Raw genomic sequence first — 13,574 nt, forward strand, 5'->3', positions numbered from 1 at the left:
CATAAGCAAAAAATGGTCTGAGTTTCATCAGTGTTTTTTATCAGAGTTTAATCAGACTTGGTCAGCGTCTAAGTTTTGACTACGAGTCTCTCATCAGTTTTTCTCAAATAAACCAACAAAAAAAACAGATGGGGGTTTCTCATGCTTCTCGTATCAGTCTGTGAAAAACTCACAGCACACGGATGGCATTCGAGTTCTGCCCATTTTTTTCACGGACCCATTGATGAGTTTAATTGGAGACTCTGGTCAATGTCAGGCAAGTCTCCATGATTTTGTGCAGATCACTCAGTCCGCAAGAATGCACGGACTGTGAACCGCTCCATAGGTACGACTTCTACGCGTAAAAAACACTGATAGAACTTGTACAAGAAACACTGACGTCTGAATGAGCCCTACGTCGATAATTCAATTTTCTGTTTATATCCAGCATGTTACCAGAATTCTATAATCTAATTTTATCTGAACCATCCATATAATTTTACACATACTTGAATGTTGATCAGTAAATATAAATCAAACAATCTAAAAGATTAAACCTTTTAAAAAAATATTTTAAAAAAGGTTAAAGCTTCTCTATTTTAGCAGAAAGAATTGTTTGTAAAATGATCAGGTCTACAGCCAGCTTTGGCAAAATCTACTGTATGTGAAGAAGAAAATGGAGGCCATTTATTTGAAAGGCAGTGATCATGGGCAGCAGAAATAGCAGTGACTAGGAGCTTTTCTGTAAGAAGATAAAAGGGGAGAAATTCTGTAACTATAGAGAGCTTGGGAATAAAGCAAGACAATGAGAGCTAAAGACAGGTGAAAGGAATAAACAAGAGGTTCTGCAGGGTAGAAGATGGTCACAGGGAGCAAAAATTAATATTAATACTAGAAATGTAGCACTGCTTCTGTAAACACCATAGAACAGTTAATACTGCTGGCCCTAACATAGCTATCAGAGAAGCCAGAGGGGGAGGTTGCCTTGGATCGCTCACTAGGAGGTTCCCACCCGGAGTTACTGCCATGGTCACCATGCATTACCGCTCTCCATCATACTGTGCATAGGAGAGCTATGGGCCCATTATACTATGTATAGAGGAGCTGTGGGCCCATCATACTGTGCATAGGGGAGCTGTGGGCCCACCATACTGAGCATAGGGGAGCTGTGGGCCCATCATACTGTGCATAGGGGAGCTGTGGGCCCATCATACTGTGCTGAGGGGAGCTGTGGACCCATCATACTGTGCTGGGGGGAGCTGTGGGCCCATCATACTGTGCTGAGGGGAGCTGTGGGCCCATCATACTGTGCTGAGGGGGGCTGTGGGCCCATCATAGTGTGCTGAGGGGGGCTGTGGGCCCATCATACTGTGCATAGGAGAGCTATGGGCCCATCATACTGTGCATAGAGGAGCTGTGGGCCCATCATACTGTGCTGAGGGGAGCTATGAGCCCATTATAATATGTATAGAGGAGCTGTGGGCCCATCATACTGTGCTGAGGGGAGCTGTGGGGCCACCATACTGAGCATAGGGGAGCTGTGGGCCCATCATACTGTGCTGAGGGGATCTGTGGGCTCATCATACTGTGCTGAGGAGAGCTGTGGGCCCATCATACTGTGCTGAGGGGATCTGTGGGCTCATCATACCGTGCTGAGGGGAGCTGTGGGCCCATCATACTGTGCTGAGGGGAGCTGTGGGCCCATCATACTGTGCTGAGGGCCCATCATACTGTGCTGAGGGGGGCTGTGGGCCCATCATACTGTGCTGAGGGGGGCTGTGGGCCCATCATACTGTGCATAGGAGAGCTATGGGCCCATCATACTGTGCATAGAGGAGCTGTGGGCCCATTATACTGTGCATAGGGGAGCTATGGGCCCATTATACTATGTATAGCGGAGCTGTGGGCCCATCATACTGTGCATAGGGGAGATGTGGGCACATCATACTGTGCTGAGGGGAGCTGTTGGCCTATCATACTGTGCTGAGGGGAGCTGTGGGCCCATCATACTGTGCTGACGGGGGCTGTGGGCCCATCATACTGTGCTGAGGGGAGCTGTGGGCCCATCATACTGTGCTGAGGGGGGCTGTGGGCCCATCATACTGTGCTGAGGGGGCCTGTGGGCCCATCATACTGTGCATAGGGGAGCTCTGGGCCCATCACACTGTGCATAGGGGAGCTGTAGGCACATCATACTGTGCATAGGGGAGCTGTGGTCCCATCATACTGTGCATAGGGAAGCTGTAGGCACATCATACTGTGCATAGGGGAGCTGTGGGCCCATCGTGACTGAGGGGGATTCAGAGAACATTATTACTGTAAATGGGGGAACATTATTGAATGTTAAGTGTGCACTTCTAAGCATTATTTTTAGGCCACGGCCCCACTATCAGTATTTGGTCAGTATTCAGTCAGTATTTTTTCTCAGGAGTGGGAGCCAAAACCAGGTGAGGAACAATCAGAGAAAAGGTATAATAGAAACAAGTCACCAATTCTGCATTTATCACCCACTCCTGAGAAAAAATACTGACTGAATACTGATAGTGGGACTGTCACTTTAGAGGGACACTCAGGCTATTGTGACTGTCAAACTTGCAAACAGGGGGCATTATTACTTTCTAGGGGGCAAAATGTTGGCACTGTTTTCTAGGGCCCTTGCACAAGAAATTAATATTTTTTAAGGGGCATATTTACCATGTAGAGGGCACAGAGGAGGCGCTTTTCTTTGTCAGGAGCACAGTAGTGGGCATTACTATGTTGGGCACTAAGAGCACTGTTTCCGTGTGACACAGCAGGACCAGTAACAGGGACAAAAACATCAGTAACAGCTCAGCATTGGGGATGACAGCAGGATGAGGAGTTTAGGCAGGTTTGGAATAGATGGTGACGGTGCTGGATATGTGAAAAATCAAATGTGTCTTTGTTGTAATCTCTGCAGCCGAGTCCTGGCTGGAAGAAGTTGTGTTGTCAGTCTGGGCCAGATGGAAAAGACGGGAAAAGTGAACGACTCCATCAGAAAGAACATAATCTGTAGATCACTATCAATAACTGTACATTAATCTCTGATACGTTCTCCAGCACTGGTATCTACCACTATATGTCACCATATGGCAGTATTATCAGTCTTAATTAGGGTGCGCCACCATAGTTGTAACCATGGTTACCTGGTTAGGGGCTCACTCAGAAGTTTTGAGATTGTAGAGGATTAGAATAACATATCTGCTTTATAAAGTAAACAGCCTTTTTTTAGTTAACAGCACCACAGAGCTCATCTCTGTCAAGGTTAATGAGTCTGAGCTGCCATATAATAAAATAATCCATTGTTAGATGTGATGTCATTTTTGAAAGGAAGTAGTGTTTTATTTTAATCCCATAACCCTTTTCACTTTCTGCCGATTCCAACTCAAAAATATTGCCCGGATCCGCACATTCCTCAACGAAGAATCTGCAAAAACACTAGTGCACGCCCTCATCATCTCCCGCCTCGACTACTGCAACCTCCTGCTCTGTGGCCTCCCTTCTAACACTCTCGCACCCCTCCAATCTATCCTAAACTCTGCTGCCTGACTAATCCACTTGACCCCCGCTATTCCCCGGCCTCTCCTCTCTGTCAAACGCTTCATTGGCTCCCCATTGCCCAGAGAATCCAGTTCAAAACTCTAACTTTGGCATACAAAGCCATCCACAACCTGTCTCCTCCATACGTCTGTGACCTAGTCTCCCGGTTCTTACCTGCACGCAACCTCCGATCCTCACAAGATCTCCTTCTCTACTCCCCTATTATCTCCTCTTCCAGCATCCCCCTGTTCTGGAACTCTCTACAGTAAGTCAGTAAATAAATAGTAATAGTATCATGTAAATAGCATGGGGTACTAAGTACTTGGTTTGTCTGTTAAAGCCCACAGTGTGAATATACGCCTACACTTATACCAACAGGTGTGTCGGCCCATTTCTTCGGTTTTGCTTTGGTTCCTTGCACTGTGTACATACAGGGGCATGGTCCCCCCTTTTAGGGCTGTGCATCTTGTCTATATAGCTTTCCACAGGCAAATGCAAAACAGTCAGGCATGGGTCCTACTCTGATGTCAAATGCACTTACAGATATGCAATACAACTCTTGGCTGGCTTGTTATAGAGTCCTGTAACCCTCCGCCTTTTGTTTAATTGGCCAGTGATAGTCCAGTAACGTGCAGTTTGCATGACGCAGAGATAAGATATATAATATATACAGTAGAATGGAAACGCTAAGTGGCCATGGTGTATGAGGTGAAGTAAGAAGACAACTTGGAGGCAATAACGCTGCCCATTGATGTAACAATTAGAGGTAATAGCTGTTAATGATAATTACTGATAATTGCCATCTCTATGGTTCTAGAACGATGAATTCGAAGCAATGTATACTATTATAGCGTTACTTCACTCTTGCCAAGGGAAATCACATGTAGGATAATGCAATTCAAACATTTTTGTAAATATTTTTTTCTTCATTTTTATACTTTTTGGAAGAGCATTGTGATAGCAGAAATATTACAATGCTCATGGAGGGATGCGGGGTGAAGTCTTCACAACTGTGGCTAATTTAAAGGTAAATAAAAGGTGTATGAAAAATTAGTCATGGAAAAATGATAATTTAGTGAGTACAGTAACACAATAAAGGGAGAAGGCATATGAAAGCGAGGATGGTGCATTTGCCACACCTAGAGCATGCGATGAGAAAAATGCAATATATTCTCTAATTACTGAAGAAAATCACAGCAAAATAAACATCTGGCTCCTGCAGTAAGAAAACTGCCCTAAATCAACCTGTGTGAACCCAGCAGTCTTATTAGGAAAAGACTAGTGTATACCTGACAACAGTGAGGGGGTAGGAAAGAACAAGTTATTGATTAGTAAAATAAAGGGAAATAAATCTTTAAGGCTTTGTTCTATCAACACTGATGGATGGTGTAAAAATACTGTAAGTGACAGGTTAGTAGTCAAGCAAGTGTGGCAGGGGAGGGGGATCTAAAAAGGAAGACAATACACTGATGAGCCATAACATGAGGTGCTCCCCATACTAAAAAAACAGCTGGCACCCATCAAGGCATGGACTGTACTCCTGAAGGTGTCCTGTGGTATATGACACCAAGACAGCAGATCCTGAAAGTCCAATTAGTTGGCAGGTTGGGCCTCCATGGATCAGACATCTTTTCCAGCACAATCTACAGATTCTTGATTGGAGTGAGATCTGGGAAATTTGAAGGCCAAGTCAACAACTTCAATTCTTTCTCATGTGCCTCAAAACATTCCTGAACAATTTTTACATTGTGGCAAGAAACCTTACTCCTAACCCCTACCATAAGGGAATATTTTTGTCATGAAAGGACATACTTGGTCTGCAACAATGGTTAGGAAGTGGGTACTGTATGTGCCAAAGTAAGTTCCACATGAATGGCAGTTCAAAGGGTTTCCCAGAGCATCACACTGTCTCCACAGGCTTGCTTTCCTCTCATAATGCATCTTGATGATGTCTACACTAGGTAACCAATATACTTGGCTGTTCACAATACTGAAGACAATATCTTTCATTTCTGCATGGTCCAGGTTTCATGCTCACAATACCATTAAAGCCGATGTTCAGTGGTCAGTGTTGGCACCGACTGGTGTGTGGCAATGTACCCCATCCACAGTTGCAAAGAACTGTGTATAGACACCTGTCTTTCATAGTTGTCATACGCTATGTGTTTGGACACCTTTCATAAAAATAGAGGATATATGGCACTCCCAACAGATGAGTACACAGGAAGGATTCCAATCCTTAACTGTAAAAAGAAAAAAGGTACTCGGTACTCTTAAAGCAATTCAATGATCCATATACAGTACAGACCAAAAGTTTGGACACACCTCATTTAAAGATTTTTCTGTATTTTCATGATTATGAAAATTGTACATTCACACTGAAGGCATCAAAACTATGAATTAACACATGTGGAATTATATACTTAACAAAAAAGTGTGAAACAACTGAAAATATGTCTTATATTCTAGGTTCTTCAAAGTAGCCACCTTTTGCTTTGATGACTCCTTTGCACACTCTTGGCATTCTCTTGATGAGCTTCAAGAGGTAGTCACCGGAAATGGTCTTCCAACAATCTTGAAGGAGTTCCCAGAGATGCTTAGCACTTGTTGGCCTTTTTGCCTTCACTCTGCGGTCCAGCTCACCCCAAACCATCTCGATTGGGTTCAGGTCTGGTGACTGTGGAGGCCAGGTCATCTGGCGTAGCACCCCATCACTCTCCCTCTTGGTCAAATAGCCCTTACACAGCCTGGAGGTGTGTTTGGGGTCATTGTCCTGTTGAAAAATAAATGATGGTCCAACTAAACGCAAACCGGATGGAATAGCATGCCGCTGCATGATGCTGTGGTAGCCATGCGGGTTCAGTATGCCTTCAATTTTGAATAAATCACCAACAGTGTCACCAGCAAAGCACCCCCACACCATCACACCTCCTCCTCCATGCTTCATGGTGGAAACCAGGCATGTAGAGTCCATCTGTTCACCTTTTCTGCGTCGCACAAAGACACGGTGGTTGGAACCAAAGATCTCAAATTTGGACTCATCAGACCAAAGCACAGATTTCCACTGGTCTAATGTCCATTCCTTGTGTTCTTTAGTCCAAACAAGTCTCTTCTGCTTGTTGCCTGTCCTTAGCAGTGGTTTCCTAGCAGCTATTTTACCATGAAGGCCTGCTGCACAAAGTCTCTTCTTAACAGTTGTTGAAGAGATGTGTCTGCTGCTAGAACTCTGTGTGGCATTGACCTGGTCTCTAATCTGAGATGCTGTTAACCTGCGATTTCTGAGGCTGGTGACTCGGATAAACTTATCCTCAGAAGCAGAGATGACTCTTGGTCTTCCTTTCCTGGGGCGGTCCTCATGTGAGCCAGTTTCTTTGTAGCGCTTGATGGTTTTTGCAACTGCACTTGGGGACACTTTCAAAGTTTTCCCTATTTTTCGCACTGACTGACCTTCATTTCTTAAAGTAATGATGGCCACTCATTTTTCTTTACTTAGCTGCTTTTTTCTTGCCATGATACAAATTCTAACAGTCTATTCAGTAGGACTATCAGCTGTGTTTCCACCAGACTTCTGCACAACACAACTGATGGTCCCAACCCCATTTATAAGGCAAGAAATCACACTTATTAAACCTGACAGGGCACACCTGTGAAATGAAAACCATTTCCGGTGACTACCTCTTGAAGCTCATCAAGAGAATGACAAGAGTGTGCAAAGCAGTAATCAAAGCAAAAGGTGGCTACTTTGAAGAACCTAGAATATAAGACATATTTTCAGTTGTTTCACACTTTTTTGTTAAGTATATAATTCCACATGTGTTAATTCATAGTTTTGATGCCTTGAGTGTGAATGTACAATTTTTATACTTATGAAAATACAGAAAAATCTTTAAATGAGAAGGTGTGTCCAAACTTTTGGTCTGTACTGTACGTTATTCTAATAAAACCAATCCATAAGCGCAAAAGTAACGTTTCCACTATACAATCGCAGCCACTTCTTTCATATCCAGCCTTAACTATCAATAATTTGTGTGCAGTAGCTCTTATGGTTTGCGTTGGGCGCCCATGACCCTGTTAATGCTTCAACAGTTGCCCTTATAAGGGCACTTTTAGCAAGTATTAGCCACTACATAACAGAAACACCCAATACCAAAACAGCCGTTACAATTTGGTCCTTGTCTCAGATCCTTGCGCTTACCTGTTTTTCCTGCTTCCAACACATCCACTTGAAGAACTCACAGTTTACTTGCTGCCACATAAATCCCACCCTTTACAATCAGAATTGTCACAACATGATCATGGTCACTTTGATGGCACATCATATGTGATAGATGAAGACCAGCACCTAGAAATTGAGGACCGACACCTGGGAACTGAAGACCGGCACCTAGGAATTGAGGACCGGCACCTAGGAACTGAGGACCGGCACCTAGGAACTGAGGACCGACACCTAGGAACTGAGGACCGACACCTAGGAATTGAGGACCGACACCTGGGAATTGAGGACCGGCACCTGGGAATTGAGGACCGGCACCTGGGAATTGAGGACCGGCACCTGGGAATTGGGTGAGTTTATATATAGCGGCCAGTGAGCAGAACGTCAGGCGGTTTTACTACGTCTCGGCACAGTTCGCATACATGATGGTGCTTAGCTGACCATTCTCTAAGGTGTATGGGCCCTTTTAGGTTATTCCAGTATGGACTGTACAGGGGAACTGTTTTGTTCAACTTAAAAACTCTAATCATATGCAGCTTCTGTGGGGTTATACATGGAAAATGGATTAAATGACAATAAATTCATTATGAAAAAATAAAAGAACAAAAAGACCCTCCCTTATGACAAGGATATGTATTTCATATGTAACAGCAAAGCCATAAAAAAACATAATAGGAATCTAAATACATAATAAAATTACAATAAAAGTGAACGAATTACGTGTTTCTAGTAATAATCTCAACCATATGAAAATACAGGCGTTCTGAACAAATGGTTAACAAATACAACAGTATATTCAGGATTTCCACCAATCTGTGGAAAATGCAGATAAAGAAAGCAAGTAAGCTGCTGTTCATATTGGCATGTCTGTATAGATTAGGGGACATTGCTGCTTGAATGGTTTAGTGTGTAGACGGAGGAAATGTACATGGAGAAGTGGGCCAGCCCTGGGCTCAGCACATGAAATGTAGGCAGGGTGCACATACCGCCATGTAGATATCAGGCAGCTATGTACAGACATAGAGGAAATACATGAATAGGGATGAACTATTCAAGGAAATTGAGTCTCATCTCATAAGTTCAGGTAGATGGAAGAATTGGACACAGTGTATAGGTAAATGTGGGATTCAATTCATATGTGAAGAGCGGGGTATACATACAGATCATACACATTATAAACATCTATACAATATATGTCCCCCTAGATGAGTAAATGACAGAAAAATCAACATCAGATAATTATGTGGGCGGAAGAGGCAAACCTACAGAATCAGAATCCCTAAACACAGAGGGATGTATGGATGACAGAATAGAAAGATGGCAGCTTCCGAAATAGTACTCACCTTTTCACCATTCTGAATTATAAATGAATGAAAAGGTGAAGGTGCAATTTTACAAGTTGACCAGCTTTGTGCAAGAGTGGGTGAATAATGATAATAAAAAGTATGGTAGACAGCTACTAAAGACTCACCCATGGGGCAGGGAGTGTCATACAGGCTATGTGATCCCAAGGAGAAAATGTTACTCATATATAAGGTGTGCATGGTCAGGATATACTACTGGGAAAGAATGCCCCTGGATCTATCCTAAGGTGCCTCTTAAGGTATGAATGCACCTACATATTTTAGCAGGTATAGTTGCCCATGGATATACCACTAGGTATAAATGCTGCCAGATATTTTACGAGGTACAATTACCCCAGAGATGTTAGTAGGTATGAATGCTCCTGGGGGATTTATTAGGTATGATTGCCCCTGGATGTATCATCAGGTATGAATGCTAATGGTTTATCACCAGGTTTATATGCCCCTGAATGAACAATGTATGAATTTCCCTGCATGTACCACCAGGTGACTGCCCCTCACTGTAAAACCAAATATGACTGCCCCTGGAGGTGCCACCAGGTATGACTGACCCTAAAGGTGCGAAGTGACTGCCCCTGGAGGTGCCACTGGATATGACTGCCCCTGGAGGTGCCACTGGATATTACTGCCCCTGGATGTGCCACCAGGTATGACTGCCCCTTGAGGTGCCACTGGATATGACTGCCCCTGGATGTACCACCAGGTATGACTGCCCCTGGATGTAACACCGGGCGTGACTGCCCCTGGATTTACTACCGGGTGTGACTGCCTCTGGATGTACCACCAGGTATGACTGCCCCTGGATGTACCACCGGGTGTGACTGCCCCTGGATGTACCACGAGGTATGACTGCCCCTGGATGTACCACCAGGTATGACTGCCCCTGGGATGTCTCACCGGGTATGACGGCCCCTGGAGGTGCCCCCAAGTATAACTGCCCCTGGAGGTGCCACCAAGTATGACTGCCCCTGGACATACTACTAGGTGTGACTGCCCCTGGATGTGCCACCGGGTATGACTGCCCCTTGAGGTGCCACTGGATATGACTGCCCCTGGATGTACCACCGGGTGTGACGGCCCCTGGAGGTGCCACCGGGTATAAATGCCCCTGGATGTGCCACCAGGTATGATTGCCCCTGGATGTACTACCGGGTATGACTGCCCCTGGATGTACCACCACCGGGAATGACTGCCCCTGGATGTACTACTGGGTATGACTGCCCCTGGATGTACCACCGGGTATGACTGCCCCTGGATGTACCACCAGGTATGACTGCCCCTGGATGTACCACCACCGGGAATAACTACCCCTGGATGTACCACCACCGGGAATAACTACCCCTGGATGTACCACCGGGTATGACTGCCCTGGATGTACTTCTGGGTATGACTGCCCCTGGATGTACCACCGAGTAAGACTGCCCCTGGATGTACCACCATGTATGACTGCCCCTGGATGTACCACTGGGTATGACTGCCCCTGGATGTACCACCATGTATGACTGCCCCTGGATGTACCATCGGGTATGACAGCTTCTGGATGTACCACCGGGTATGACTGCCCCTGGATGTACCACCATGTATGACTGCCCCTGGATGTACCACCGGGTATGACTGCCCCTGGATGTACCACCATGTATGACTGCCCCTGGATGTACCACCATGTGGGACTGCCCCTGGATGTACCACCATGTATGACTGGACTGACCCTGGATGTACCACCATGTATGACTGCCCCTGGATGTACCACCGGGTATGACTGCCCCTGGATGTACCACCAGGTATGACTGCCCCTGGGATGTCTCACCGGGTATGACTGCCCCTGGATGTACCACCATGTATGACTGCCCCTGGATGTACCACTGGGTATGACTGCCCCTGGATGTACCACCATGTATGACTGCCCCTGGATGTACCATCGGGTATGACAGCTTCTGGATGTACCACCGGGTATGACTGCCCCTGGATGTACCACCATGTATGACTGCCCCTGGATGTACCACCGGGTATGACTGCCCCTGGATGTACCACCATGTATGACTGCCCCTGGATGTACCACCATGTAGGACTGCCCCTGGATGTACCACCATGTATGACTGGACTGACCCTGGATGTACCACCATGTATGACTGCTCCTGGATGTACCACCGGGTATGACTGCCCCTGGATGTACCACCGGGTGTGATTGCCCCTGCATGTACCACCGGGTATGACTGCCCCTGGATGTACCACCGGGTATGACTGCCCCTGGATGTACTACCGGGTATGACTGCCCCTGGATGTACCACCGGGTATGACTGCCCCTGGATGTACCACCGGGTATGACTGCCCCTGGATGTACCACCATGTATGACTGCCCCTGGATGTACCACCATGTATGACTGCCCCTGGATGTACCACCATGTATGACTGCCCCTGGAGGTGCCACCATGTATGACTGCCCCTGGAGGTGCCACCTATGCATGCCCCTCACGAGGTGTGTACGCCCCTGGATGCCAGGATACATGAGGGCAGCAGGTGTGTGCAGTGGGTACAGGGCAGTCCTCACCTTTGTGCATGCCCGTGTATCGGTCCTTCAGCACTGTCAGCTCATAGATCTTGCCGAACTGCTCGAAGAGAGGCTTCAGGTCCTTCTCCTCCAGGTTGCGAGGGATTTGCCCCACAAACAATTTGATGGCGTCCAGGTCCTTCATGCTGTCTGACTGCTGAGCAGGGGGCTCGGGGCCGCTCATGGGGCAGGCTCGGGGCTGCTGCTGCTGCTGCGGGGGATGCTGCTGCCTCCTCGCCTCTCTCTCCGTCAGTCTGGCCATCTCCAGCCCCTCGGTAGGCTGGATCAGTCACACAGGCAGAGCTCTCAGCTGGAAACTGGGGTGTGAGTGAGAAGCTGAACAGCAATGACTCCAGCAGCCAAACGTAGGGGCGAGCGCCTCCTGCCGGCCGCTTCCCGCACACACTGCTCTCATCCTTCCAAACATCTGCACATCACTCCCTCATCCTCTGCTGTCACTCCGATATTTAACCCTTTCCGTCGCCCTGCGACCTCAAGAAGGCTGTTTCATAAGTAACAATGCTGGGGCTTTCCAGGGGGTAGCAGCTTGGACGAGGATAGTGCCATCCCTAGGTGCTAATTTCAGCCCCTAGATCAGGGGCAATGCACTGGACTAGAGAATGGACTACACCCTGACAATTGTCACCCTTCTGACATTGGGGACAGAACACTATGTGCAAAAATACTGTCCATCCTAATGTACACTGCTCAAAAAAATAAAGGGAACACTTAAACAACAGAATATAACTCCAAGTAAATCAAACTTCTGTGAAATCAAACTGTCCACTTAGGAAGCAACACTGATTGACAATCAATTTCACATGCTGTTGTGCAAATGGAATAGACAATAGATGGAAATTATTGGCAATTATCAAGACACCCTCAATAAAGGAGTGGTTCTGCAGGTGGGGACCACAGACCACATCTCAGTACCAATGCTTTCTGGCTGATGTTTTGATCACTTTTGAATGTTGGTTGTGCTTTCACACTCGTGGTAGCATGAGATGGACTCTACAACCCACAGAAGTTGCTCAGGTAGTGCAGCTCATCCAGGATGGCACATCAATGTGAGCTGTGAGTAGAAGGTTTGCTGTGTCTGTTAGCGTAGTGTCCAGAGGCTGGAGGCGCTACCAGGAGACAGGCCAGTACACCAGGAGACGTGCAGGGGGTCGTAGGAGAGCGACAACCCAGAAGCAGGACCGCTACCTCTGCCTTTGTGCAAGGAGGAACAGGAGGAGCACTGCCAGAGCCCTGCAAAATGACCTCCAGCAGGCTACAAATGTGCATGTGTCTGCACAAACGGTTAGAAACCGACTCCATGAGGGTGGTATGAGGTCCCGACGTCCACAGATGGGGGTTGTGCTCTCAGCCCAACACCGTGCAGGATGCTTGGCATTTGACGCAGAACATCAGGATTCGCAAAGTCGCCACTGGCGCCCTGTGCTCTTCACAGATGAAAGCAGGTTCACACTGAGCACATGTGACAGACGTGACAGCGTCTGGAGATGCCGTGGAGAGCGATCTGCTGTCTGCAACATCCTTCAGCATGACCGGTTTGGCAGTGGGTCAGTAATGGTGTGGGATGGCATTTCTTTGGAGGGCCGCACAGCCCTTCATGTCCTTGCCAGAGGTAGCCTGACTGCCATTAGGTACGGAGATGAGATCCTCAGACCCCTTGTGAGACATATGGTGGTGCGGTTGGCCCTGGTTTCCTCCTAATGCAGGACAATGCCAGACCTCATGTGGCTGGAGTGTGTCAGCAGTTCCTGCAAGATGAAGGCATTGAAGCTATGGACTGGCCCGCCCGTTCCCCAGACCTGAATCCGATTGAGCACATCTGGGACATCATGTCTCGCTCCATCCACCAACGTCACATTGCACCACAGACTGTCCAGGAGTTGGCGGTTGCTTT

General features: G+C 46.9%; 1 protein-coding gene across 2 annotated transcripts in view; it reads right to left on the reverse strand.

Annotated features, from left to right (window-relative positions):
• CELF5 (CUGBP Elav-like family member 5) overlaps positions 1-12,002 on the reverse strand; it is a 205,104-nt gene extending 193,102 nt beyond the window's left edge. Inside the window, exon 1 of one of the 2 annotated variants that reach the window (XM_073660445.1) lies at positions 11,663-12,002. In XM_073660445.1, coding sequence (XP_073516546.1) covers positions 11,663-11,924 — 262 coding nt within the window. In that variant the 5' untranslated portion in view covers positions 11,925-12,002. The remainder of the gene's footprint in view (positions 1-11,662) is intronic. The other variant, XM_073660446.1, reaches the window with a different exon arrangement.
• Between the last annotated feature and the right edge of the window lie 1,572 nt (positions 12,003-13,574).

Source organism: Phyllobates terribilis, unplaced genomic scaffold (genome assembly GCF_046119375.1).
Source record: "Phyllobates terribilis strain yellow unplaced genomic scaffold, ASM4611937v1 Scaffold_1__5_contigs__length_1240528914, whole genome shotgun sequence".
In the NCBI taxonomy this organism is placed as follows: domain Eukaryota; kingdom Metazoa; phylum Chordata; class Amphibia; order Anura; family Dendrobatidae; genus Phyllobates; species Phyllobates terribilis.